This window comes from Crocuta crocuta, unplaced genomic scaffold (assembly GCF_008692635.1).
Source record: "Crocuta crocuta isolate KB4526 unplaced genomic scaffold, BGI_CrCroc_1.0 scaffold130, whole genome shotgun sequence".
Taxonomy (NCBI): domain Eukaryota; kingdom Metazoa; phylum Chordata; class Mammalia; order Carnivora; family Hyaenidae; genus Crocuta; species Crocuta crocuta.
Window position 1 is genome coordinate 960,384 of NW_027527920.1, and position 27,313 is coordinate 987,696.

At 55.9% G+C, this 27,313-nt stretch overlaps 1 protein-coding gene and 1 non-coding gene across 2 annotated transcripts in view; both read right to left on the bottom strand.

The window, feature by feature from the left end:
• CCDC33 (coiled-coil domain containing 33) overlaps window positions 1–20,381 on the bottom strand; it is a 94,627-nt gene extending 74,246 nt beyond the window's left edge. The window contains exons 1-3 of the mRNA XM_077745849.1: window positions 20,063–20,381; window positions 14,026–14,189; window positions 478–611 (exon numbers count right to left, since the gene is read on the bottom strand). Of these exons, the coding sequence (XP_077601975.1) occupies window positions 478–611; window positions 14,026–14,189; window positions 20,063–20,176 (412 nt within the window). The 5' untranslated portion in view covers window positions 20,177–20,381. The remainder of the gene's footprint in view (window positions 1–477; window positions 612–14,025; window positions 14,190–20,062) is intronic.
• On the bottom strand, window positions 82–166 carry TRNAE-UUC (transfer RNA glutamic acid (anticodon UUC)). Its single transcript has one exon. It is a non-coding gene; the product is annotated as a tRNA-Glu (tRNA).
• Window positions 20,382–27,313: the final 6,932 nt, after the last annotated feature.

Below are 27,313 nucleotides of genomic sequence, written 5' to 3' on the forward strand. Positions count from 1 at the left end.
AGCGTGAGCAGGGGAGGGTCAGAGAGAGAGGGAGTCACAGACCGAAACAGGTTCCAGGCCCTGAGCCGGCAGTCAGCACAGAGCCCGACGCGGGGCTCGAACCCACGAACCGCGAGATCACGACCCGAGCGAAAGTCGGACGCTCAACCGACTAAGCCACCCAGGCGCCCCTGTAATGTGCTGTTTCAGTGGGAGATGGTAGTAATAACAACCATGAACATAATAACAGTGGCCGTAAAAAGATAAGCTTTCATTGTCTGGGAAATTCATTTATGTGGAACAACTCATTTTTCGCGCAGACTGAGGAGATGAGGCATGACAGTATTATGATCTTTTTTTCTTTAAAGTGCTTTTAACTGAGCCCAAAGAGGTGTTCAGGTGGCTTCCAGCTGAGAGGGGGCCTGCCTCTGCCTCACACTCCTCCCATGCATGCCAAGCCACGCTGCCCCCTCCCCTGCTCCCCCCACCCCGCCTCACCTTCTTGCCCCACATCCTCAGCTTGGAGCTCCACTTTGACCGTGTCCCCCCAGATGGGGGCTGTGGTGGGCTCTGTAGTCACAGAGGTGACAGCCTTGGTGTTCTGGTTCTTCACATCCTCAGATGTGGTTTGCCTGGGGGTGGGGGGAGAAGGAGGCTGAGTCAGAGGAAGGGCGTCCTGCCTGCTGCTCACCCCTTCTAGACACATTGTCCATAAATCTGAGCAAAGGGTGGACAGAGAATGAAGAGCTCCCTCCCAGGCAGACACACTCTTGTCATCCCAGGCCCAGAGGACGCCAGGTCTCTCTCCTTGGCTGCCCCGACTGCCCGGGGGACCACCCTGTCTCTCTGAAGCCTTCACGTGAGCTCAGGCACCTGAGGCTAGGGGTGGGGATGCGAATGGGGGTAGACTCCTTGCCTGTCTGACTTCCTGCCCCTGCCTTGGAAGGGGTCCCTAGCAGGCGCCTGTGTGCATAGACTCCCCATCCTGACTCTCCTCTCTAGATTCTGTTCAGGAGGAGGAAGTCGCTGGGCAGGACAGCTGTGTGGTGCCCGCCTGGCTGGCTTCTCCTTTGACCTTCATTTCCTGAAGCTGCTGGCCCGATTCCCAAGGCCAGGCCCAGCTTCCTAGGCTCTGAATCTTTTCAATGGAGCACATACACACCACTGTCTTCTGCAGCACCCACTGTGTGCTGGGCCCTGGGGTGGGCACTTGGAGCTGGGCATGGGGCAAGGCAGGGGGTCAGTGAGGGGTCGTGCAGGGCCAGCCTGTCCAAGGTGAGGCCCTCTGCATCCCAGTGCATCCCACAGGTATCTGAGTTAAGTGTCCCTGAGCTCCTGAGCCATCAAACAGCTCAGCGAGAGAGTTAATACTTCTTCTGTTGAGGAGGTTATTATGTTGGAGCTGTAAATGGCGCTGCTACATTAACTGTGGCAATCATGGGCGAGGAGTCATCCAGGAGCCTGGAGCCGGGGGAGCCACGCCATGTACTTGGGAGGGGGAGGTGCTGTGCCCCGATGGATCCCCGGGCAGAGGCACAGATGGTGTCCTCACTAGCCTTGGCCCCCTCCAAGAGACCCCCAAAGGGAGTGTGGGGCAGGAGAGCTGGCCCAGAAACTCAGAGCCAGTGTGCCCCATATGGTAGCTAAATCAGCTTGTGGCCTTCCCAGCCCAGCCTGTTCTTCCCCTCCAGGAAGCCTTCCGGGCCCCCTGGCCCTCACTGCTCCCTCTGTCCTCTGGACTTGAATGACGTAGCAGCCTGGACTGTTGCTCCCCAATTGCCTGCAGGGCTCCTGTGGACAGCCATTCTTATAAGAGCCCTGTCTCCACGCTCCAGGGTTCAACTGAAGACCCCTCTCTGCTTCTGCTGAGAGACAGTGTGGTGATGACAACAAGGTCCTTGGAGTTCCTAATCCCAGCTCTGCCCCTTATTAGCTGTGTGACTTGGTCAAGGTACATGTTCTTGCTGTGCTTTACTTCCTTCACCTATGAAACAGGCTTGATAATGCAGGGCCGTTGTGGGCATGAGCTGAATTCATATGTGTAAAGTACTTGACATGTTGTTAAGTACCATGACAGTGTTAATAATCATGATCGCTTTAATTGCCCGTGGCTTTGTGTCCCCCCCATCTTGACCCCACTGCTGGGTCCATGTCTGGGGGTCTCTGGCTGCCGTGGCCAAGGCGTGGAGTCCTGGGGAGAGGACAGGCTTCAGAGCCACACACAACTGGGTCTGAGGCCACAGTTACTTCTTGACCAGGCACGTGCCCTCTCTGAGCCTCAGTTTCCTCCTCTGTAGGTCGGACCTCCCTGCTGGGGTGGTTATAAGGACTGGGAAGAAAGCATGTTAAGCTCCTCGCACACAGAAGGCCCCAGTTTCATGTTATTCCCTCATTTACGATACAAGCTGGGGATTTCTCAAAAGTCGCTGACCCAGGGCAGCCTGGCAGGGGCCAAGGTTGCCGAGAGAGGGCTGGGATGATGAGGGGCGGGCCTCCCAGACTCCGCACTGGTCCAGACACTTTGTCTCCCCACATCAGTGCAGAAGGCCTCTCTGGCCCGGGGCTGTGAAGGAGGCTGCCAGGCTGGAGAGGAGGAGGCATCAAAGCCGGCAGGGGTTGGAGCTCCCTGCCTCCTGCCTTGCGAACCTCTGCTAACTCAGGGGTGCAATGTGAGCCCCGGCTCCTGCCCCTCTGGGCCTTATGCTCAATGTAAGGACGAAGTCAGAACTCTACACCACAAACCTCCGACCTGCTCCTGCACGGCACCCAGTATTTTGTGNCAGGACATACAGACTGAGGGTGAGCAAGGGACCTCAGCCATAAGCAGTGCAGTGACAGAACGCAGGTCAGAGCCCGTGACCTGTACTTGCCAGCCTGTCTTCCTCTTGCCAGCAGGAGGGATTCCAGGTGGAAAGAGGTGGGGAAGGGCAATGGGCAAGGCCAAGGGAGGCTGCCGGTGCTGACGCTGCTCAGGCATAGAAGGGGTTAAGCAAGCATCCCTTTCCTCCCTTCCCTCAACAGGAGGGGTCTGTCAGAGCTAGGTGAGTGGAGATGAAATAACTCAGGAGGGGTGAGGCCCCAGGGGAAGAAGGAGGCTTTTAGCAGGTGGAGGGAGGCTGTCAGGGTAATGGCTTTTCCTGGCACAGCTGACTCCTTCGGGCCTTGATGCTACTCTAGAAACTAGAGATCTCGAGAGGCAAAGGGGGCCAGCTAACTCCTTGCTCCTAGTTCCCATGCTGTACCTCCCTGGCCCCTGATGGGACTCAGGTCTCCCAGTGAAGCTGCTGAGCCCGGGGGGACCTCTCTGGGACCTGCCTCCACATAGCTGCTTCAAGAGCAGGATCCTCCCTCCGGTCCTTAGAGCCCTGGCCTGGCTCTAGCAGGCAGGCCCTGGGGGAGCTGCTGGGTGCTGCCTGCTCTCTGGGGACTCAGACTTAATCCAGCCATGGGAGGGGCAGTCAAAGCAAGATGGAACTGGGTTTGAGTTCCGAGGCACAGTTCAGCAATCCTGGGTCCCAAGCTGCCAGGAAGCGGAAACCCCTCTCTACCAGGCCCACCCTTCCAGCACATGGGAGGGATGTGTGTGTTTGACAAAATATCCAGGAGGCCCTGGGGCTCCTGTACAAGCACGGGGTGGGGGCCAGGCCCAAGCACATCTGTGAGTGGGAGGGAAGAAATCGGATTTTGCTTTCCTTCTAGGCTGTAACTAAGGGAGATGCGTCGTCTGGCCCTAGAGGCTATCAGTGAGGTGAGCAGTGGGAAAGGACAGGGCACCGGTGGGGCGCGTGAGTGCAAGCTCCGAGCCATCCCCCCACCCTCCACCCATCCTCTGAAATGCCCTCTAGAGCATATACTTCTAGGGGTGGATGTGTGCGACATTGTCCCTGCCTCCAGGAAGCCTCCCCTGACCAGCCCCTCCTCTGGTTCCCCTCCACCAGCACAGGCATGTGTGTGTGTGTGTGTGTGTTTGCATGGACACACAGGCTTCCCCAGGGAGGTCTGTGTGCCACACATCACCCAATCTCCATACCCCCCTCCACGTGCCAGCCCTCAAGCTGCCTCCTTGCTCGTTAAGCCCACCCCCTACACTTGCTCTGCCTGTCTGCTTGGTCTCCCGCACTCTTCAAGGTGTCAGAGCATGAATAAATGCGAAGGTCTGGCCTCCTCCAGGGCAGGACTTTGGAAGCTCAAGGCTTGTCCTGAAGTATCGACCCCAGGGCAGCCCCTAAGATATCAGGCAGAAGGGGAGGACCCTAATTTGGATCTGTTCTGGCTGCTGGGTTCCTGGCTAGGCAGGACCCTGAATCCTGGAAGACCAAAAGGATGTTCCCAGAAGCCCCGAGGAAGGAGATGCTACAGCAGAATGAGGATGGACAAAGGGTAGAGCCTTTACATGATGGATCGTAGAATAAGAGGCCTTGTAATCTTTTGACCTGGTCCTCCACAGCCCTACAGCTTGCTCCCCTGGGAAATTTAGAGGCAGGTGAGGAAATAGGTTCAGATGAAGATTCCTTAAGGCCAGATGCCCGGTGTGCCATGATTGGACCCCATTCTGTCCTGAGAAGGCCGGGCAACTCCCCCCTACCTGCACTCTCCATCTTAGCCTCTGAGCCAGGAAGGCCAGCCTCCCCATCCTCTGGAAGTCTAAGAGGCAGCCAGCAGGCACAGACCTACTTCCGTCCCTGAAGGGCCCAAAAAACCCAATGACCTGTCCCCAGTCCAGGAGCCCAGGCTTATGCAACAGGGGTAGAATGGGAGAGTTGGCCCCTGCAGGGATGGTCACCTGAGTGGGGTGGTCAAAGGCTGGGTTCTTGTGACTCTGCCTGGGCTGGACTGGGGAGGTGAGGTTTCTTGGAGGATGCAGGGCTCGAACAGATGGAGAGGAGGACCTTTCCAGTTGGAGGCTAGGAGCCATGAACAGTCTCATGGGCAAGTCTGGGGAGGGCATGGCTGGCTGGACCAGGGTCAGTGTGTGGGGACATGGGTTGAAGTAGTCAGAGGCAACAGTGAGGCTTGTGGTCCTCCCTGACCTGGTTCCTTGTCCAGCCCTCTATTCTCCATGCCCATGTGCACTGTCCTCTGAGGTCAGACAGGAAGGAGGGGAAAGCCCTGCCTTCTTACCTCTGGCCGTGGCCAAGCTCCCCTGGGGTTGCTGGGCAAGAGCTGTAGCCAGGGTTCCTCAAAAGAGGAGCTAAGATCCCAGGCTGGAAAGTCTGGTCTGAAGCTCCCTTCTCTCCCCCTCCCACTTTACCAGAGAGCAGCCCATCAACATCAACGTTCCCCCACTCCATGTGCGCCCCCCACCCAGCCCCCAACACAGCTGGTTCTTGTGGGTTTTGAGCTCTTGGGTGGCAGCCACTTAAGGCATGAGCAGGGCTATTATTCTCAGCAAAGTAGTGGCTCTCATCTTGGGTTCCATTTATTAATTGGATTCTAATGAACCGTCACTAATTGCTGATGGTGCTACACCGCTCCAGGTGGGCCTCAATTTAAGGAATCACAGACTCTGGAGCACTGGAGGCCAGCTAGCACGCCCCTGCACCCCTTCCAGCCCGATCCACATGGGCGTGGCCGCTCCCCCTGCACCTTCTCGAAGGGGGTGTGGGCTGCTCTAGAAATCAGGAATGAGCACTCCAGTAGAGGGGAAAAAAATCTTTCTACAAAACAAGAATTCTGTTCCCCACCTTCCCACCCATACTTCATCTGGAATAATCCCACTGTTCTCAGGGGAGCCCCTCAGGGTCAACCATGCACCGCTCTCCATGCTCAGGGAGGCAGCAAGGCAGGGGGCTTGGGTCCCCACAACCCAGGGCAAAACCTCAGCCCACAGAATTCTGTGATGGGTGCAAAGCCAGACTCAAGTTCCAGTCTGTGGGGCACTGTCATACCCTCTATCCTGTCCTGGGGAGGATTTCCTTGTTTTCCAGAGAAAACCTTTTTTCTCTGTGGAAGCAGGAGATGGTGCATGGCCAAGTGTTATCTGCCAGCCCTTGGAGTGTGTCCAGCTGCGGTCTACCCTCTGGCCTGGCTTGGTAAAGGCCAGGAAGAAACATCTCTTTAGGTAGAGGGGAGGCAGTCCAGATGGCTAGGCAATACCATGGCCCTACGGGATGAAATGACAGTCCCTTGGCAAGGTACAGGCCTGGGTGAAACAGCCCGGGGAGGTCTCTCCATGACTTGAGATCCTTCTTGATCGATCACTCTGAACACCCCCTCTTTGAGTATCAGCTTCTCATTGATGCAGCCTTAGCACAGGAGGAATGTGGACAGACATAGAGGTGGCAGACATATGGATGAACTGCCCAACTTCAGGAGAATGACCTGAATTACTCTGGTTCTTGTTTCTGGCCTCACTTGCATGGTGTACGGTCCACATTCTGAGTCTGGCATCTCAGACACAGAGCCCTGCCTCCTGCCCACTTCCTGAGGGGTCCTGATACCCAGGTGCTGGGGTCTGGAGCCTGCTCAGCTGCCCTCTGCCTTGAGCGAAGGACAAGTGGGTATTATCTGTTTAGCCCCCCACCCCAACACACACACACATACACACATACACACACACACACATACACACACACGACTGTGACTGTGAGCCCCTCAAGCGCAGGGACTTGTCACTGCTGGAGCTGTTTCCAGCTCCCACCTAGGCACTGTGGAACCCAGCAAGTGTTTACTGACGGCGGAAGGTGTGGCAGACCCTTGCCCTCCTCCTCTGCTCTGCTAGGCCAGCCCCTTGGCCCAGACCTGCTGGGACCCTGCTCTCAACCATGGCAGCTTCTCAGTACTGCCGCAGAAGCAGCTGTTGGGCTGGGAGGAGGGTTCAGATCTCAAGTTCTAAACCCAAGGGCACATCCTCAAAGGGAGGGAAGCAAAGCCCAGCTGCAGGGACTGGGCTCCCCGAAGGCCCTGGGGCCCAGGGCCGGATCCTGGGTCTGTTTCTCCCGACACACTGACATCCTAAGGGCCCCCAGTCACAGTCATACGCTGGCCCCAGGCCCTGCTTCTCCAACACCCTCAGAGCAGCCTAGCATGTACACGGCTCTTCCCACAGGCCCCAGAGCTGCCCAAAGGCCAGACAACAGGTGATGAGGGAGGGAGATGCAGGACAACCAGCCTTTCTCCTCACTCAGGGCCAGCAGCAAATCTGCCCCTGCCTTTGGGAGCAGCCACAGCCTGCCCTCCCCAGGGATAAAACCTCACAGCCCCCTGAGCATTTCCGGGCTAGTCACGTGGAAGACCGGAGAGAGAGAATGGATTAGTGCTCAGGCTCACAGGCTGTGGGTTTGAGTCCCAGCCCTACCGACTGTGTGGGCTCATCCTTTAAACATCTCTGAGCTCAGCTCCTCCGCATGACAGTGTTCCATATCTCACAGGCTTCTGGATGGATGGTGAGCCCTTGNGGCTGGATCTAGACATTCCTGGGCCTTCAGGATGGGGCTCGGGGGTAGCCTGGGATGAGGGAGATCTCCAGGAGAGGACTAGAGATCCAGGGAGAAGCCAAGGACTGAACAGGGAGCACCAACATTGCCCGGGTATAGACACTAAGGATCCCACAGAGGAGTGGCCAGAGAAAAGGGACTCAAAGAAGGCTTGTCCTGGAAGCAAAGAAAGAGGGGGCTTCAGGAAGGGGGGTGTGCCTCTGAGACACGCATAGAGAACGGGCCCCCATGGGGAGGCCCGTGGCCCCTAGGAGAAGAGGACAGCTGGCCAAGTTGGAGTCTGAGTCTGAGCCAGTTGAGGGATCGGGAGAATACACCAGGTGAGGCCCAGAGATTCAGCTGAGCAGAGGCGTTTGGTCTGCCCGTAGAAACTGGCTAATTTCACACAACACTCTGGATTTTTCTGGCTTATCATGAAAATGAGAGAGGGCCCACAGCCCAAGCCTGCCTTCCTCCACAGCAGGAACCCGAGGGGCTGACTGGGGGCTGCTGCTTCACTAAAGGAGCCCTGTGCTCTTGAGTTTGTCTCGCACACCCAGCCCCTCTCAGCTCCTCAGGCCTGCAGGCATGAAGTTTGCTGTCCCCCGTGCCCCTCCTCCTGATGGAAGCTCACTGCATGTAGGGAGACAGCACAAGGGCAGGAGGAGCTGACCTGGAACCCCAGTTCCCTTCCCAGTGGCCTGCTTCTCTCTCTAATGGATGCCAGACCATGCAGCATCTGCCCCTCCCCCCCTCCCGTGGTGGGAAGCAAGGGGCACAAAAGCCAGTCAAGGCCCGGAGGGAGGACCCAGCTTCCCGGTGGCTTGCGATGCCCCGGGAAGAAGGAGGGGTCCAGCCAGCAGCTTTGCCCCTGCTCAGAAATAAGCAGCCGAGACAGCCCATGTGTAACACAGTGAGGACCCCAGGAAGCCCCCCACCGGCCTGCCTCGTTGCCTGAAATCTCCCCACTAAATCTTGCTTCTCTTGGTAATATTGGCCTTTTGGGCTGCCCTCCGGGATTCCAGCGCCTCTGGGTAAGAGCTCACGCTTTTTGGGTCTGAATAAGTGTTTCAGGCATGAAACAGGGGCCCTGCATGGCGGTGATAGGGGAACATCTGGAATGATCCTTAGTGGCTCCAGGCTGGCGGATTTGGGGCGGGGGGCAGTCTCAAGCACACACACACACACACACACACTCTTTTAACCACGCACACCAGCTGTGTTTACAGCTCTGGGATACAGGGACGTTCTCACTGAACAAAAATTTTGAAGCTCTGGGCCTCAAGGGACTGACATCATTTGGAGAAGGTGTGGATAGGCCTGGCCATGCCACAGGCTGGGGACTCTGCAGGGGAGATAAGACCCAAGACTCTCAGCCCTCTCCAGGGCCTTCTCCCCCACGCTGTGCCTTTTCCCACAAGCATCCTGCTAGAAGGGAAGGAACCTTGGCCTCTACCAGAGGGACTTGCCAGTGGCCAAATGGGGACACTTATCTTTATCTGCTCCATTCTCACTGGCCAGCCATGTGACCTCAGACAAGTCCCTTCACTTCCCTGGGTCTTGACCTCTTTGGCCAACACACGGGTCTAATGCGCCCTGCCTTCCAGGGCTGCTGGGTTAGAGCCAGGGTGCAGGATGAACTGAGCTCTGAGTGAGCTCAGCGTGGGCCTCCATCAGCGAATGGGGGCTGTCCCATCTCACGTCACTGTGTGTATTTTCGTTATTTTTGCTGAGCCCAGCCCTCTGGCTGCTGAGACAAGCTCACAGGTCACCTATGAGTCATGCCAGGCCTCCTCCCACTCTGCCCAAACCTCTGCCCTCTGGAGCCCTTGGCCAAGGCCCACAGCCAGGTGGGGGGAAGGGATGGACAATCCAGATGCCAGGGGGGCTCGTCAGACGGCTCACTGGATCTTCTCTGGAGGTCCGGGCTAGGACCCTGATGCCAGCAGTGTCCCTCTAGGAGGGACAGCCACTGCATGAAGATCAAGTCAGGGAGTGTGGTTGAAAAAGCTTTTCGATTTTGGAATCCTGCATCCTGGCTTGGGTGTGCACTAGTTTTGTGACTCTGGCCAAGTCACAGAGATTCACTGAGACTTTAGTGACCTCATCTGTAAGATGGAGATAACATTTTATCTAGCTCAAAGGGCTAAGCAATGATTAAATTATGTGAAGCACATACAGACCACATACACATATGCACACATGCATATACACACACACACACACACACACACAGATGAACGCATGCACTCCTTGCATAGTTGCCAAGTACATGGTAGGCACTTGGTAAATGTGCCCTTTTAACCTTCTCTTACCAGGACCTGACACAATTGTCATACTTTCAATACTTTCTTCAATTAGTCACTAGGGTTCAGAGCTCAGTTTGTGGCCAGGGTAGGGGCTTGGTATGTGATTAGGGCTCAGTCTATGGCCAGAGTCAGGGCTCAGTGTATGACCAAGGTCAGTCTCAGTCTGGGACCAGGGTCAGGACTCTCAGGCCCAAGAAAACCAAAGATCCTCTGAATAGGACTCACCAGCTCTGATCTGTGCTCTGCTCCCCCTCCCTCCCCATGGCTCAGGCCAAGCCTTCCCCCATGTGCACAGAGGAAGCAGCCCTTCCCCTCCCGGTCCTGGCTCCAGCCCTGTTCATAAGGTCTGGGCAGCAGGCAGTCAGAGAAACAGCTGCCAGCTGGCAGCCCGGCCACCAATCCTCTGGCCAAGGGTCAGGACCCCACAGGATGTCCCCTGGCTGGCCCCTTCCTCATACCCTGCCTGCTGGGGCACCCCCTACCTGTCAGGGCCACTGCCTTCCTGGTCCCTGCTGTGCTCTGACTGGCAGGTCTCTCCATGCCAGGCCAAGAGACAGGTGTTGGGCACTGCTTGGGCCCAGATCGGTCAGGGGTGGCCCAGGGCCCGGGTCCTGGCCCAGCAGACCTGGGCTTGGAATCTGTCTTGCATGTACAGCTGGGGTTCTTGTTGTCCCTTAAGAAGAGACACTATTTCCCAGGCCAGGGCACACATCAGCTTGGCAAGCCTGGAATAGCATAGAGACCAGAATGGACATCCTGGCCACCAGAAGACTAAGACCCAGAGGGGGCGGGGACTCCCTGTCAGGGACAGTGGGCCAGATCCTGGATTTTCCTGACCCCATTCTGGCTTTTTTCTGCCTGAGGCCTTCTTCTGACAGACCTTGCATGCCCTACTGTGGGCACTTTACTCTCTGTCATCCTTTACACCTGTCAGCATCTCCCACTGGCTCCACCATCTCTACGGCCCTCTGAGGCGGCTTCCTAGGTGAGGTTATTTGAGCAATGAGAGGACAAGAAACCTTCCCAAAGTCACAGAGCAAGCTGGAAACAGCCGAATTCGTTCAACAATTAGTTAATTGACAGCTTTCTATGCTCCGGGTGCTGAGTTAAATAGTAGGGATCAAATGGGGAGCAAAAACAGACCTGGCGGTCACTTGTGGAACTATGGGGGTAGGTGCAAGGAAGAGTAAGCCAGGAATCCCATAAAAGCACATCAAATGTGTGAAAACTAGCTGTGACACTGCAGAAATAAAAAGTCCCAGGGAGGCGTGGAATGTAGGAAACTTTGGCCTGGTTCTGGGAAGTCAGGGAGGATCTCCTTGAGGAGGTGACTTAGCTGGTATCCAAAGAGGGGAGAGGAAGGGAGAACGTTCTGGGGGAGGGATCATGAAAGGCCTACGGTGGGAGGGAACAGGGTCTGCTCAGAGAACTGAGACATGAGGTAAGGCAGGAGTGAAGAAAGGGAGATGGGAGCCATGTTGCTGCGGAGCGGGAGGGGCGGGCAATGACCCAACCATGCTGGGACTGGAATCCTCTTTACTCTGGGAGCAATGAGAACCCTTGGGGTTTGAAGCGGGGCAAGATCAGATGTGCGAAGAAGAGAACAGTGCAGAAGCCTAAGGTGGGGGACTGGCAGAGAGAAGCAGCCAGATTTCAGATACAGGAGAGACATTGACAGGACTCGGGGATGGGGTGAGGGAGAGGGTGGGGGGTGAAAGAACATGATTACTGACAGCAGGATGAGGGATGTTATGCAGACAGTACAGAGGAAGAGGAGCGACCGAGGGTTGAAACCTGGGACAGGCCGGCATCTAGCAAGATGAGACGCCCAGTGGACGTGATAGGGTCAAGCATGGCCATTCGCTTTACAGAAAGCTATTTCAGCGGAGTAGTGGGGTCAGCTTGGAAGCAGGCAATGGCTCTGATGGAAAGAGGTGGAACCACGGATGGGCTACGCGGACTTCTTGGTCTGGGTCCGTCACAACGAGGTATGCCCTATCACACTAGACCAGCTCAAGGCTGGAGCCTGCACAGGAGTAAAGTGACCACGCCCCCAGCTAGGGAGTCCCCATCATCAGACCTGAACTCTCTTCAGCTCCCCACTAATGGGCTGAATGAGTAAATGGCTCTAGGGTTACTTGTAGGTCTATGCTTTAACTCCTACTGCACCATTGCCCCCACAGGCCGGCCTGCTGGGGATGTGACAGACCCAGAGAGAGGGTGGAACTAGGCAGGGATAGGAAGCCCCCCTGGGGTGAAACACCTAAGGATGGCAGAGAGTCGGAGGCTCAGCCAGGAACCCAAGCTGAGGCACGAGAACAATGAGAGAAAGTGTTTTGAAAGAATATGAAAGATCAATATTATTAATAAATATTAAATCTATATTATATATTACTGAAGCGTTGAGGGGAAGGAGAACTGGGTGGAGGTGGGGGGGGGGCTGGCTTATCTTGCCTGTGGTCTGCATTGTTAATGGTGTATGTGGGACATCCAGGGCGCACCAGATCCTGCCCAGGGCTTCTGGCTTCTAAGGTAAGGATCTTCCCTTTGGGGTTCTGCCTGGGGTTGGGGGCTCGCTGTGAAAGCCGCTTTCAGGTCCCTGACAGCTGGGCCTTCCTTCTCAGAAGCCCTCCCTTCTGCCGTCATTTGCATCTCATTAGCACCCCTGGGGCTGGTGGCAGCTCTGCCGCCTGGAGCCCTGGAAGGTCCTGAAACGCGGGCCGCAGGCTCGGCCGGGCTCCGCTCCCAGCCCCCTCCCTGGGTGGAGATGGGTGCAGCCATGCGCTCTCCCCGCCGCCCCCACACCTCTCACCCAGGCTCCGGCCAGCTTGGCTCNCCGCGGCGCCCCCCCGCCCCCGCTCCCCGCCCCGCCGCCCGGGCTGGCTTGGTGATAGGCAGGGCCTCAATCTCCCGAGATGATCGGCGATAATTGGTTTATGGAAATAGCTGAGGGGAAAAGGCGAGCTCCCTGCCAAGCCCACGCTCTGCCACCTGTCCCTCCTCACAGCGGCGGAAATGGAGTTGGGGGAGGGGAGGGCCGAGGAGCCGGGTGGGTGGGTGGAAATGGGCCTTTTGAGACAAGCAAGTGTTCCACCTGTTGGTCTCCAGCACACCATCTACCCTCCTTTCACCTGTGTGGGGTTGTTGTCATAGTTACTGGCCGGCTGTCTCTGGCTCCTTGATCGGGGAGTCTGTGTGCTCGGGCCTAGGCTGGGCGCGTTGTGGCGGAAATGGACAGCGCGGCATCTGTCCTCTGGAGCCCCAGTTTGGGGAACAGAAGAGCAGCCCATAATTGTGTTTATGTGAAGTGTGTCAGATCCGAGTTGCCACCGCTGTGCAGCTCCAGAGGGGAGAGCTCAACTCTTGGTGGCTACCTGGAGGAGGAGGTAGTCATAAATAAGGCTTTGAAGACGGGATTTCAGCCGGTGTTGGGAGAAGGCTGGGGCAGGAGCTCCCCTAAAGGAAATGTGGGCAAGAGCCTGAGGCAGGTGTTGAATGCTGCTGGAATTAGTAGAGGAGGGGAGGTGTAGAGTGGTTTGTGGGAAGGCCCTTGTGGCTCCCACTGTTTACAGAGGGGCTCAGGGACGACAAGCCTGTCGGAGGGGTTATGGTGCAGTGCTTTACAACTAGGATTAAACGGATGTCCGACATCCGTACCATAGATTGGCTGGATGGACACTCAGTCACCCCTTGATGCCCTTCTGGGAGAAGTGAGGCCCATGACGTGGGCAGCAGACAGCGTGGCAGGCCTTGCTCGGCCACTAGGCTGTGGGAAGTGTGCAGCCTCACTGCAGGTGGTGACAGGGGATGTGGGGTGCATTAAAGGGCCAGAACTGGGGAAGCCCCTAAGATAGAAATGACCCTAGAAGTAGGGGTGGTGGCGGCAAAGAGGAAGATGGCTGTGGGACCTACCCCAGAACAGGGCGTGGGGGGATCGGGCACCCAGAGTCCCGGAGAGGCAGGCTCGGGCCTTCTTCCTTTGACCACCACCCCACTCTGAGCCCAGCCCAGGTCTCTGTCTCCAGGGGCCCTGCCTCCCTGAGGTCAAACTGTGGCCAGGCTGTGTCCTGCTGACTACGGGATCAAGGAGTGGCTCTTCCTTCCTTCCCCAGGCCCGGTGAACTGTTTCCCACGCCGCAGGGAAGATGTCAGGCCTCACACGTAGAGAGCCTACAGCCTCTGTGTGACTCACACTAGACTTTCGCCTCTGGGCATCACGGTCCCGCCCCCAACCTTTGGTTGCTCAATTCCAAAAATCCAGCCACTGGTTTCTGCTCATAGCCGGCACCAGCCCCGTGCCCCCAACTCCCAGCACCACTTACACGACCACATAGGGCCACGGCTCAGAGCCATCCTTGCAGGTGGGCAGGTTGGTGGCCCCGTGGAGAGTGATCATGATGGTCTCCTTATTAGGGGGAGACAGGTGGCTGGTGACAGATTCCACACTCTGTACAGTGTTCAGGGGCTCCTCTGGGCTCTCAGTGACCTGTGGAGAGAGCCAGGGCTGAGTGGCCTCCTCCCGGTGGTCCTCTGCCCTTACCGCCTTCTTAGAACTCCAGCCCCTCACTGCTCTCCTCCCCTCCAAGTGCCTTTCCCTCTGTCATCCCCCCCCCAACTCCCCCTGCCCAGTTTGGAACTACAGGGCACTTGCCTTTGATCCCATCTTCTCCCTACCTCCGTTCCACACCCCACGTCTGCCCCAGTCCCCAATCGCTTCCTGCAGAGGGAGACAGGCCCTCATCTCTCAAGTCCACTCTCGCCGCTAAAACCTTTGCTTTTGCGGGTGCCCTTGCCTCTAATTCCTAAATTCCGCTTGCTTTTGAGGTCCTGGCAGCTGGCCTTCTCCCTCGGTCTCTCCTGTAGCCTCAGCCCAGTCCACTTGTCACCTTGGGTCCTTCCCGTGCACAGCCTTTTACAGTTTACAAAGTTTATCCACATCCATGGAGTCACCCAAGGCATTAATGAAAAGGGGATGAACGTGGCTGTCCCAGATGCTCCTCTGCGTTCTACCCAGAGAACCCTGCAGACTAGGAAGGAGGGGCACCGGCCTGCACATGGCGCCCCCTAGGCTGGCTGTTCCAAGCGGACACACATGCAGGACACACACAAGCTCACCAGCTTGTGACTCAGGGCCTGAAGGACCATGGTATTGAGAGCTGCTGAGAGGAGACAGAAGCAGTGGCCGGGCAATCAGGGAAGGCTGCTGGGAAGAGGAGGACTTGAAGGGTTAGGAAGACATGCTTGGCTGGAAGGATGGGCTGGAAAGATGAGTCGGAAGTTGGAGCAAAATGGGGAGCTTCCCGTAGCTTGGGCCAGGCTCATGTGGACTCCGGAGGCAGGAGGAGTCAGAGAGGGTGGCGGAGCCAACGGTATTTAGTGAACATTGTGGGTTGGGGAGGGGTGTGGACATGTGGCTGCTGTGGCTTGGGGTGTCCTGGTCTTCCTTTGCACTGGCTGGCTGACTCTCATTCTCGGTGCCTGGAGTTGACACCACTGACCCAGGATTTACCCTTGGTAGGCCCCACCTGCCAGGAGGCTACCCCCATCCTTGTCTATCTAGCCACTTAATCAGTACTAGCTGATGTGAGGAGTCACGGAAGGCCCCTGGCCTCCTCAGCATGGAGATGGGGCCCTGAGGAGTCACTGAGGGCTGCCCTTTATCTCGAAAGTGTGAATGAGGCATCTGGGTGGGTCAGTTGTTTAAGCATCTGACTTTGCCTCTGGTCATGATCTCACAGGTTGTGAGTTCAAGCCCCGGGTCAGGCTCTGCACTGATAGCTCAGAGCCTGGAGCCTGCTTCAGATTCTGTCTCTCTCCATATGTCTGCCCCTCCCCTGCTTTTGTTCCCTCTCTCTCTCAAAAATAAATAAATGTTAAAAAAAAAATAGCAAATTCAGTCTGTCAGAACCTGCATTCCAGGGCAGGCTCTGGTTGGGGGGGGGTCCTCAAAGAGGGAAATGTCTGTGGAGACGGAGAACAGTGTCCTGTTATGTGGAGGAGAGACAGGCCAGGAGAGGAGTAATGGCCTGGCTCTGGGTGGGCTGTGGTGCTGGCAGCAGCCCAGGCAGGCCGATCCCCTGGCTCAGTCCTGATGAGCACCGAGTGTCGGCCGAGCTAGGTTTAAAGCAGCTCTCTCCTCACCACCATGAGCCTGAAAGCCCGTCAGGTGCCAAGAGTCAGTTTCCCCAATGGGACAACGTGGGTGTGGACCAGCCTGTCTGGAAACTGCCCTGCTTCCCACGTGAGGCCCCAGGGTCCCCATACATTGTCTGCTCCCACCTTGAGCCTGGGGGTTCTGGGCATGGTGGCTCCTGGCTCTCAGAAGCCTCTGGGCAGAGCGGAAGGAAGGGCCTGTGGACTTTGATGCCTCTTAATTCATTCAGTTCTGATAATCGTGGTGGGGTGAACATTCCATGAGCCCTCTGTCTTCACGCCATGTTTAGCGGGCCTCTAGGTGGCTCAGTCAGCTAAGTGTCCAACTTTGGCTCGAGTCATGATCTCAGGGTTCATGAGTTCGAGCCCCATATCTGGCTCTGCACTGACAGCAGGGAACCTGCTTAGGATCCTCTGTCTCCCTCTCTCTCTGCCTCTCCTCCACTCACACGGACTCTCACACTCTCTCTCTCAAAAATAAACATTAAAAAAAAAAACCATGAAACCATGTCTAGAATCTGACCCCTTCTGCACTTCTGTTTCCTTTCTGGTGCTTCCTCCACCCTGCCCATTGCACACAGCAGCCAGAGTGATCCTTCGCAGATTTCAATCAGACCAGATCTGTCCACTGCTCAAAACAGTGGCTCCCTGTTTCATTCAGAGCTTCCCTGGCCTGTCAGGACGTACACACACTGGCCTGGGAAAGCGACCTTGCCTCATGCCCCTGAGCGTCTTGCCCTCTGGCTCCAGCCATTCTGGCCTCTGGGCACATCCCAAGCGGGCTCCTGCTTTCAAGCCGTTGTCTGGGCGGGTCCCTCTTCTGCTGTCCGTCCATCCCTGTGTTCCTGGGGCTTGCTCCCCCACCTCCTACAGATCTGATGTTATCAGAAAGGCCTTCTTGGTACAGTCTGTGGTCTTTGACTAACAAGATGACTAATTAGGAGGTGAGAACCCTCCAGCCCCAGAAGTGCCAGTCCTACAGCTAGACCCCTCCTTCTGCCTGAGGAATGCCCCCTCCGCAGGGCCCAGGGGGGCCTCTCACCATCTGCAGAGGTGTTAAGAGTTACCCTTCCCCCTCTCCCCTGTTCTGCCAGGCTACGGTGGGAGGAGGGGAGGGAGGTCAGTGTGCAGAAAGAACCCCTACTAAAAGGAGGGGGATGGGGAGGGGGAAGCAGTCTCAATGTCACCCCCCCCACCCCCGTAGGTCAGAGATGCTGCCTCCTGGTGTTCCACATTCACCGTGTGCCTCTCATAACCCACTCCACTCTCCAGCAGGGTTAGTCTCCTGCTTTAGTGCTATGGGAGCAAGACCAGCCACCCGGAGTGTCCAGAAATATAGATTTTGGGCTGGCTCTGCCCTAACTCCCAGTGGGGTCTTTCTTTCCCACCTGGTCAATGGGGATATCCGGAGTGGTTTGTAATTCAGTCTTCCCTATAACAGGCCTAAGGTTCTGCAGGGAGGTCAGAAGAGGTGACTAATGTGTCTCTCCATCGCCCTGATCCTAGAAGCAGCCCAAGATGGCCGCCCCATCCCCTTTGTTTCTGTGGGGTGCAGGGCCTTTCCCCAGCCTCCTACGGCCCCAGAAGTGGGGGCCCAGCAGCATAGCAGCTGGTAGTCTAACAGCCCAACAGTGATTCTGCAGACCGGGCCTGCGAGGTGTGCCCTCTCTGTCCCCTCCTCCCTCTGTGCCTCCCCTTGTGGGACAGTCTTCTGGGAAATACAGCTTCCAGGGGGTTGGACAGAAACTGCTCATGCTTCACCTCTGGGCATGAGGCCAGCTGCCAGGCTGGCGCCTCCTGGTGAGGCCCGCACGCATGTGCCCGCTGGGCTGGCTGGGCCCAGGGCCAGGGAGGCTTGGCCCAAGTGGGACACCTGGAGCGGGAACTGTGGGCCAACCTCGGCCTTCCCCTTCCTTCCTTCCTACATGTGGATGACAGTCTGCAGGCTTCCCTCAGAGATGGGCCTGCATCAGGACCAATGTTCCCCCCTCATCCCACTTCAGTTTCTCCAGCTGTATCTTACGGGCTTTGAGTTAAAAAATGGTCCTTCATGTTCCTTCTAGTTTCAGCATCTAAACTTGCTTGGGAGTTATAGTGGCCACCGGAGGGCCCACTCTTAGTGGGAAAACAGGCTCATGGAGACAAAAGCCCTTGTGTTTGGGCTCTAGGCTTTGCTGGCAGGCAGAGTGGAAGTGGGGCGGATCTATGTCTCCACATTGTGAGGTCTCTGCTCTGCCCTTCTAGTGTTTTCCGGACGTGCCGAGCTCTCTCTGGGCCATGACGTATATGCCCTCGGACTCATGACCCAAGTCGCCAGTACTTGTTAGTTAGTACTAGCCATGAGGGTTGTAGCCTTTGGACAAGGAAACACTCTTCCAAAGATGCTGCAAAAGTCAGACATCATAAAGAAACGATTGATCGCTTGGATTACATTAACAATCCACACTGACTTCTATAATAGCCCCCAGTTCACTGCAATCCAAAGAAAAGACAGGAGAAAATATTTGCAATATATATAAAGGGATGAATATCCCTGATACACAGAGATCTGTAAGCATCACCACAATAAAAAAGACATGAATGGAGGCTTCACAGAAGAGGAAATATGAATATGTAACACTATATATACACAATATGATCATTTGTATAGTATATTCTACCCAGTCATTAAAAATGTTCCACAAAATTATGAATTAAATAAAACGAAACCAGGGCAACTGGGTGGCTCAGTCAGTTAAGCGTCTCGCTCTTGATTTTGGCTCAGGTCATGATCTCACGGTGTGTGAGTTCAAACCCCGCGTTGGGCTCTGTGCTGACAGTGTGGAACCTGCTTGGGGTTCTCTCTCCCTCTCTCTCTGCTCTCCCTTCCCCTGCTTACACACACACACACACACACACACACTCTCTCTCTCTCCCTCTCTCTCTGCTCTCCCCTCCCCTGCTTACACACACACACACACACACACTCTCTCTCTCTCACTCTCTCTCAAAATAAATAAATAAACATTAAGATAAATAAATAAAACACCCATTTCCTTCTCGGGGGTCCTACGAATGCTCCTTGGATCCCCAAATCCAGCTTGAGTGGGCAGGTGGAAATGAGCTTGAGGACCAGCTGGCAGCTTAAGGCCTCTTAGGTCAGGCCAGCCTGGTGCACTGTCCTGAGTGTGTGACATTCCAGAAAGAAGCTTAAAGGCAGAAGGTAGAGTCAAGGGGAGGAACCAGGTAATGGGTAGAGAACACCAGGAACCCCAGACATCAAAGTCAAGAGTGATAAGTAGAAACAGTGGGGCACCTGTAGCTCTCTTTGGTTTGAATCTAACAGCAGAGAGGGTGTTCCCAAGTTAGCAAGTACCTGGTGCGTTTGGTCTTAGCTCATTCTGCCATCCCACTCGGTACTTGGCACAGTCGAAGGCATAGGCTCAGCCCTGCCGGTTAGCAGGAGACAAGGGAGGCCTCATTGAACTGTTTGCATTTCACCACTTGGAGATCTTAGTCCCCTCCTGGCAAGGTCTTGCTGTTCTATCACAGATATTTATAAAGCACCTACTACGTGTCAGGCACTGTTCTGAATCCTGGGATACAGCAGTCTTCAAAACCAATAAGAGTCCCTTCTTTCTAGGAGTCAGAGTGTCTGTGGCCAGGGCTGGAAGGGTGTGGGACAGCGGAGCATTGGCAGTCCCAGGGCAGCAGTGTGGGAATCTCCTAGAAGACCCTGCAGGGTGACAGTTGAGCCACCTCAGTGGGGTCTCTGCGCCTTTGTGACAACAGCGCAAAAACTCTCTTCCAGGGTGTGCGGGGGCAGGAGTCCTATGCCCATTCAAGCTACATTTTTCTCTGCGTCATGGGGGTGCGAGGCAGAACCAACCAGGTGAGGGTGCTAGGGGGTGATAACACCTGCAAGCACACGGATTTCAGGCCCCTCGTGGCCCCAGGGTACAGCATGCCTAACTTGGGAGGACACACAGAGGCCACCTTGCTCTCCATTCACGGCTGTGAAAACTGAGGCCCAGATAAGGGAAGCTTTCATCATGATTTAGGAGCAAATAAAACAAGGCGCTTTGAAGGAGGGATGAGCTCATGCAGGTGAATGACCCATGGCCCTAGACCTCACCTTTTTCTTTTTCCGTCCCATCCTCTTGAGGCCGGGAGTGTTTGGCCTTGTTTAACAAACTCGGGGACCAGTACCTGATATTGGTGGCTTACCAGGCATTGGTCCTGCCCAGACAGCTGGCTTGGGCACTTTGGAGTCTTGGGGCTTGGCAAACAGTAGGGAGCGTCAGTGTTGTCCCGGGGCCCCATACACTGGCTCTGGGACATAGACAGGGGACGCTGGGGTGAGGGGAGGGGAGGTGGCCAGGTAAGGGGCAGCCTGGAACTTTCTCAGTAGTGAGACATTCTTGGAGTGGAGGTATCCTCAGGGCTCTGGGCCGTGACCAGCTAGGTAGGGGTCAGCAGCTGAAACAATTGGCTCTTAGTGCCCCCAGGAAGGTAAAGACAGGGTGGCCCTCTCTCTGCCAAGACCTGGAAAAGCTGTGAGCTTGTCTACCCACTAGGTCACCTGGGCAACACTGTGTGATGTCACAGGGCAGGGCGGAAGCCACTGGTAGAGGGGGGCAGGGAGCAAAGCCCTTCTCCCTGTTTTAGAGGTGGGTCCCACCTGCTCTCTGGCATCAAGTCCTCACCTCCCTGCTTTTGTGACCCCAAACAGCCCATCAACCCGATTTGCCAACGGCTCTGTATGCCCAGCCCACTGGGGAGACCCGGATGCTACCCACAGGAAGTTGCAACTTGGTCGGTAGAAACAGCTATTTCTGTTCAAGATTTTGCAGCCATCCTGCCTCTTTGGGTGCCTGGAGTCTTTCTCTTGTTTAATAATAATAAACACAAAGTTCAAGAAAACGGTTCCCTCTTGGAGACTGGGTCGGAAGATGACAGAGAGACTGGGGAATAAGTAGATGTGTTAGTGTAACGTCTCTTACACTGGGCAGTTAAGGGGTGTTCATTATATTGTTGAAAATTAAATCATGGGGCGCCTGGGTGGCTAGTCGGTTAGGCATGTGACTTTGGCTCAGGTCATGATCTCATGGTTTGTGAGTTTGAGCACCATGTCAGGCTCTGTGCTGACAGCTCAGAGCCTGGAGCCTGCTTCAGATTCTATGTCTCCCTCTCTCTCTGCCCCTCCCTTGCTCATGCTCTCTCTCTCTCTCTCTCTCAAAAACAAATAAATTTTTTTAAAAAAAAATTAAATCATGAATAGCTAAAGGGGGCCAACATTGGCTCTAGGATATGGACCCGATATTATGACTAATCCACTTCTGAGCTCCACAAGAAATTATTAAAAAGAGAACAGTTCTTTTTACTGAGCACTTACTATGTGCCTGACATGGTTCTAAGTGCTTTTCCATGCAGTGAGATGGCAGCATGAGGGGTGACAGGCCCTTGGCCTGGGGTGAGGTGTGCTCCATGAGGAGTCTAGATATGGACTGGGCCTCCAAAACATGGTCAGGAACCCTGATCTGGCAAAGGTGAGATCTGGGGTACTGGGTAGGGTTGAGTGGTATCTGGAAGACTCCCATGGCCTGCCTCATTCTTCTGCCAGCTGTTTTAGAGCTGAGGGTTCTTCCCATTTTCCTGGGTATGGGGACCAAAGCAGGCCCATCCTGGCAATAAGAGGCAGGACCTTAAGGCTTTATGGAGCCTTTCTCCTTCCCCCTCCACCCCTAGTCTAGAGAGAAGCAGGAAGGATGTAGCTCTCCCCAGTTAAGAGACAGGAAGACTAAGGCCTCACCTACGATTAGAACCAGAAAGACCAGACGGCTGGGGATGGAAGCTAGGAGTCCCACAGCCAGTTTTCTCCCTTCCAGGTCTGCAGAGGGTGGTGCCCATGCCTCATGGGCCCATAATGTCCCCACCAGGCGGGTGTACGGGTGGAGAGGGTCTCGGCAATAATTCCCCAGCCACCTTACTGTGCCTTCCTGTTAGTCCCCAAGGCTGCAGCAGCAGATGGGGGTCAGGGAGAGGACCATTGCTGCCCCAGTGCCTACATGAACCTTTCGTGGCCCAGTTCAGCACTCGGCAGTGGGACTGTGAGAGGACAGCAGGGCACTTTGGGAGCAAAGTTTAAGGAAGCCAGTAAGCACCGGCTCTCAGGGCTTGAGAGTGCTCCTGCCACACCTCCTCAGATTCTTACCTGGGCCCCTTCCCTGCTTCACGGTGGTCCCTCAGGCTGCCCACGTGGGCTTGGGCTCTCATCCAGCTGCCCTACCAGCCATCTGAGCCTGGCACCCCGGAGCCCCAGCCCATTGGCCTTCCTGCCTGGGAAGAAGATAAATACACTGGCTCCGGAGAGCTAGAGAGCCCCGCACACTCAGCAGCCCCCAGAAGGGCCTTCCTACCACCTCATTTGTGGGCTGGCTGACTCCCAGGGCCAAGGACCCCTGGGACACTCCTGTGCCACACTAGCCCTTCCCCCAGAACTGCTTCCTCTTGGCCAGTGAGGTGGCCATCAGCCTCGGACTGTGTGTGGCTTTCCTAGCCACCACCATGAACCTCACCTCTCCCTCTGCCTCCCCAGCTCCTCCTCTGGCCTCATTGCCCATCCCCGGTCCTCCCCCAACCAAGGGAAATGAGCCTGCTCCCCAAATGCCCAGGGGCCAGCTCCAAGCTTTGATGACTCAGAGAGATCCCAGTGTGAGCAGAAGCAGGTAATGAGTGATCTCACAGCTAATAGGTAACCCTCCCCGCCTCCCCCCAGGAGAGAGCACTTGGAGCTGCCCCATAGCCAGGCCAGGGGGTTAAACACAGCCATTTAGGGAACCTGCAGCTAAGGAGGGCAAGCTGCTGGACTGGATCTGAGGCTGACTCTTGGGGAAGGAGAGTCCCGCTTCTCCCCATGGCTTTGCCATTGGCCTTGCTGTGCAGGGGGAGGTCTGCACGGACATGTGACTCCCAGCTGTCCACACTCCCTCATGCTGTGTCCCAGCTACTATGGTCCCTTTACGCCTAGATATCCCTGCAGCCAGTCCAGGGAAGGGTGTCTCCCAGAGCCTGCACAAACCTGGCCTTCCTTTCCCCTTAGTCCTGTCTGCCACCCCTTGACATCCCCCATATTCCTCCACTCCCCACCTCCATCTCTTTCTCTGTCTTTCCTTTGGTCCAACGCATTGGGCTCCTGGGAAAGGCAAAGGATGGAGGACGTGGGAAACTCAGCGTGACTCTGTAGCAAATGGAAGCTTATAGCTGTGTGATGTCGGTTCAAAATACTAGCCCTGTCTGAGCTTTGGTGTCCCTCCTTATACAGAGGGGAAACCAGGGCTGTTCTGAGGACCAAACGAGGCAACGCAGGTGCTGCCCTTAGCACTGACAATCAGTTGAGTGTGCCAAAAATGCTTGTTCTTTTCCTTGCTAAACAAACTGGGACCTGGCAGGTCTCCCCAACAGAAATGGGCCAGAGAAGCAAAAAAATGTCTGTAGGGTGAAGTGTGCCCACCTCCACGCAATGCTCGAGCCTTCACACACCCTCCCCCACCACCGGACATTCTAGCCCCAGTCTCCCTTTTCCCCAGACGGGCTCTGTGCCTGGCTTCCGGGCCCCTCCCCACAGCCACGCCTTTCTCCAGGCAGCCCCCTCGCCAGAAAGGTCTCCTGCTTTCCTACCTAAGTTCAATCTGTCCTTCGTCCAGGAAGCATTCCTGACTCCCTTCATCCCCTGCTCTCAACAGTTCTTCTTGTCCCTGGTGACACCTGCCTGTGTCTGTGCTGCTGAGTCCCCTCCAATAGGTGATAAACCAGAGGCAGGGGTGTGGGACCTGGCCAAGTCCCTGCCCCTCCCCCAGCATTTGACAGGTGTCAGCTGAGGCAGCTCTCTTGGAGGGTCTCCATTCTCCAGATGCCACAGCACGTCCTGGCAGCCGGGTGGCATATACAGCAGGTGCTCATCTGTTGGCTGTTGAGTGTCAGGCTTCAGGAGGGCCACCTCCTGTAATCACGGTGGTAAATCCACAGCCTGCCTGGCCTTAACCTTGGCCTGGCGAGGCCCTGCTGCAAGCCTCCAGGCAAGAGTCTCAGCCTGCCAGGGCCACAATTCCTCCTCTGTAAAGCAGCGAGGATGCCCTACCGCGCAGGGGCCTGGTGAGGGAGCACCCCCTCTTCCACGTGTATGCCAGTGTGGATCCCTGGAGCCTCCACTTTGCAACAGGGGACTTGGGGTGACTGTAACAGGCGTGCTGTTCTTGTTGGCGCAGCAGGCACGTTTACTGACCGCTTTGTGGAAAGAGCCTTCTCAGCGTTTGGTAACCGGAGTTCTCATTGGGGGCGGCCCAGGGCCCATCTTCAAGTCGTTAATCACTTTGCTAAAGATGCAACGTGGCTTGGGGGCATTTTTCTTTTGAAAAATCAATAACTCATTAACAAAGAACTAAATAAAGGTGTAAGCAGTGAAGGTCACCTGCCTTTCCCTTTCCTCAGGTGGGGGTGCAGAGGCCAGACCCACCAAGGAGAGGAGGGGGTCCACTCAGGGTCCACTCAGGCTGGGGGGGGCCGTAGGCTCAATCCTTGCCCTGACTCTTCCAACCCCACAAATCTCCTCTGCTTCCATAAACGCTTCAGGAGGGCCCCACTGCTCTCAGGAGAGACTGGAATTCTCTCAGGAGATCCCTGAAGGCCTCTCAGTCTCCTCACCCCAGCCTCTCCAGCCTCATGGCAACGGATTCCTGCCTCACACGCATGCTCCAGCCACACTGCACGCCCGTGGCCCCCTGAAATGGGCTCTGAGCTCTCCAGCTTCCCGACCTTCACACCCACTGCTCCATCTGCCTGGACTGTCCTCCTCCCTCTGCCGGCTGAATAATTCATGAGGCTTCCTCAAGACAACCTCTAGCAAATCTGCCCTGAAACCTCTCCCACTGCCCCCATCGCCACCCTGGGGGCATCAGATCCATAGCCCAAGGCCTCTCTGCGCCCAGGCAGGTGACCTGCTATTCTTTTCTGGGAGAGGATCTCTCTCCTCTGAGGACAGGGACTATGCCTGCGGGTCCCATCCTTAGGCTGTTGCCTGGCGCAAAGTAGGTGCCAGGTGGGTACTCACTGAATCACTGAGGGATGACATTAACGTTAGCATCAGATGGCTTCCTCCTCCCTGTAGTTCCCCAGAAGTCTCCCCCCTTCAGCCTAGGATAATGATGATTGCCCCCCAGAAAATCCTCCTTCCTCCAGCGTCCAAGCCCTCAGTGGCCTTCTCTCCTCTTCCAGGGCACAAATAGTTGGGGTGTGTACCTAATAAAAGCAAACAGTTAACAAGCTCTTGCTACGTGGCAGGCCCTATTCTATACTTTTTACATACACGAACTCAGTTGTCACAACTATGCATGAGATAGGTGCTACTCTATCTAGTCTCCATTTTACTAATGAGAAAACAGAGGCAGAGACCGGAGCAAAAGGGCCAATCTTCAGACCCAGGCCACATGGCTGCAGAGACTGTAATCGCAGCCCTTGCCCTTACTGAGGTGCTTGTGGGGAGTCTGGGGTGGGGGAGATAGCCCAGAGTACCCCAGCTGCCAGCCGCCACCAGCCACTGGCCACCACCGACAGGGCCTCAGGGCCTGCTCTGCAGCTGGGATGAGCCAGCAGGTCTGAGGAGCTCCAGTTACAGGAAACTGCTTATTCAGGGCCAGTGGGCTTGGGATCCGTGATTCCCTCCCTCTCAGATTCCCTGCTCAGCGCCGGTCCCTCGCCCACACCGCCCTCCATCTCTACCAGAGAGCATAGCCTCTGGCCCTAATCTCATTTGAGGCCATGAAATCGCATTTGCGGAGTATTAATGCAGCACGGAGCTGGCCCAGCCCTGCCTGGCTCCTGGCGGACAGGAGCCTGCAAAGCAATCTCTCGGGGAGGCAGCTCCCGGAACACCCGCCGACAAAAAGCAATTATGCTTTAAGAGGAAGATTAAAATAATATCTCCCCATCCCCATCCCCCATGCTCATCAGAGGGCCTCAGCTCCATGTGGCCCCCACTGCCTCCCAGCCCTGCAGTGACTCAAGGGCAGGTTTCCTGCTGAGCCAGAGGTGGGGGCAGATTCCACCCTCTCTCTCCTCCCATGGCTGGCCCCTCCCTGGGCCCTGTGCTCCCCACCCTTTATCTCCCCCAAATTCCCAAAGGAAACTGTGCTCTCTCAAGCCTCTGGGCCTTTGCCCAATGTTCCCTCCCCCTGGAGTGTAGCCCTTCAACTTGTCTATCCGACCAGCTGCCATGCACCGGGCATAAAGATCACAGCTAATGTTCTGTATTTAGTATCTTTAAATTCACTGCATATTCAAGTCAACAATCTTGGGGTGTGTGTTTAGGGGGTACTGTTATTCCCCATTTTACAGAGGAAGACAGGAGGCATAGAGGGGTTAAGTCCCAGCACAGGAAGGCGGCAGAGCAGGGATTTAAAGTAGAAGTCTTTACCCCTTCCCCCAGGGTAGGCCCAGTGGCTTCCCCTCTGACATCCAATGACCACAGTGGCCTCAACTGTGGTCTCTTATCTCCCCAAGAGCTCTGAGAGGCCCAGCCTGGAACAGAATCAGGACTTAACACACATTTCTTGTGCGGAAGAATCAGCAGCAGCAGCAGAAGGCCTGCGGATGTGAGGATGTGAGTCCCACCCCTGCCTCCAAGACTGGATCCCTGGTGCCTTCCAGTCTGTCTCTGTTCTGGAAGTCTTTGGAATCTCCTCCAGGATGCCCCCTCCCACCCCCCCGCCCAANCAGGCTAGCATATGATTTAATCCTCACAATCATGCTGCAAAGTAACTATCACCCCCCCACCCCAGCCATTTCACAGAAGAGAAAACAAAGGGTCAGAGAAGTGACCTGATCAGGAACACCCAGTATGGGGCAGAGCAAGGATCTGAGTCCAAGGTCCACGTTTATCCACTGCACCTTCTTGGCTGTAACTCTCTCTCACCCTCAGGGTGGGAAACGGCTAGATTCTGTCCTGAGATTATTTATGTAACACTGTTTTCTGTGTCATCCAACAACTCCAGTGGGCCGGGCGGGGGGCAGGGTTGTGTGCCTGGGGACTCGGAGCCCTTGACAGCCCCAGCCCTGTTCCTGGTCCTGCTCCCCAGTACCCAGCACAATGAGCACTCCTTGTTGGGGTCAACTTAAGCCTCAGTGATGTGGCTTGCTGGACGCGGCATGATAGGGGCCGCCAGGAAGAAAACCATTTCCCCAAACTGCTGCCCCTTGATCCCATCACACCATCAAAGTAGGGGTCTCCCTGCGACACAATGCTGCAAGTCACTCCCACCTCTGTGCTGATGACTGTGCCTGAAAAAACAAAAAAACATGGTGGGGCCCTGGATTCCAGCCTGGCTTTGCCACTGACTCAATGGGAAGCCTTAGGCAAGCCACCTCCTCAAGCGGCTCAGTTTCCTGCTCCAGAAAATGGACAGTATGAAAGCTACCGGCCCA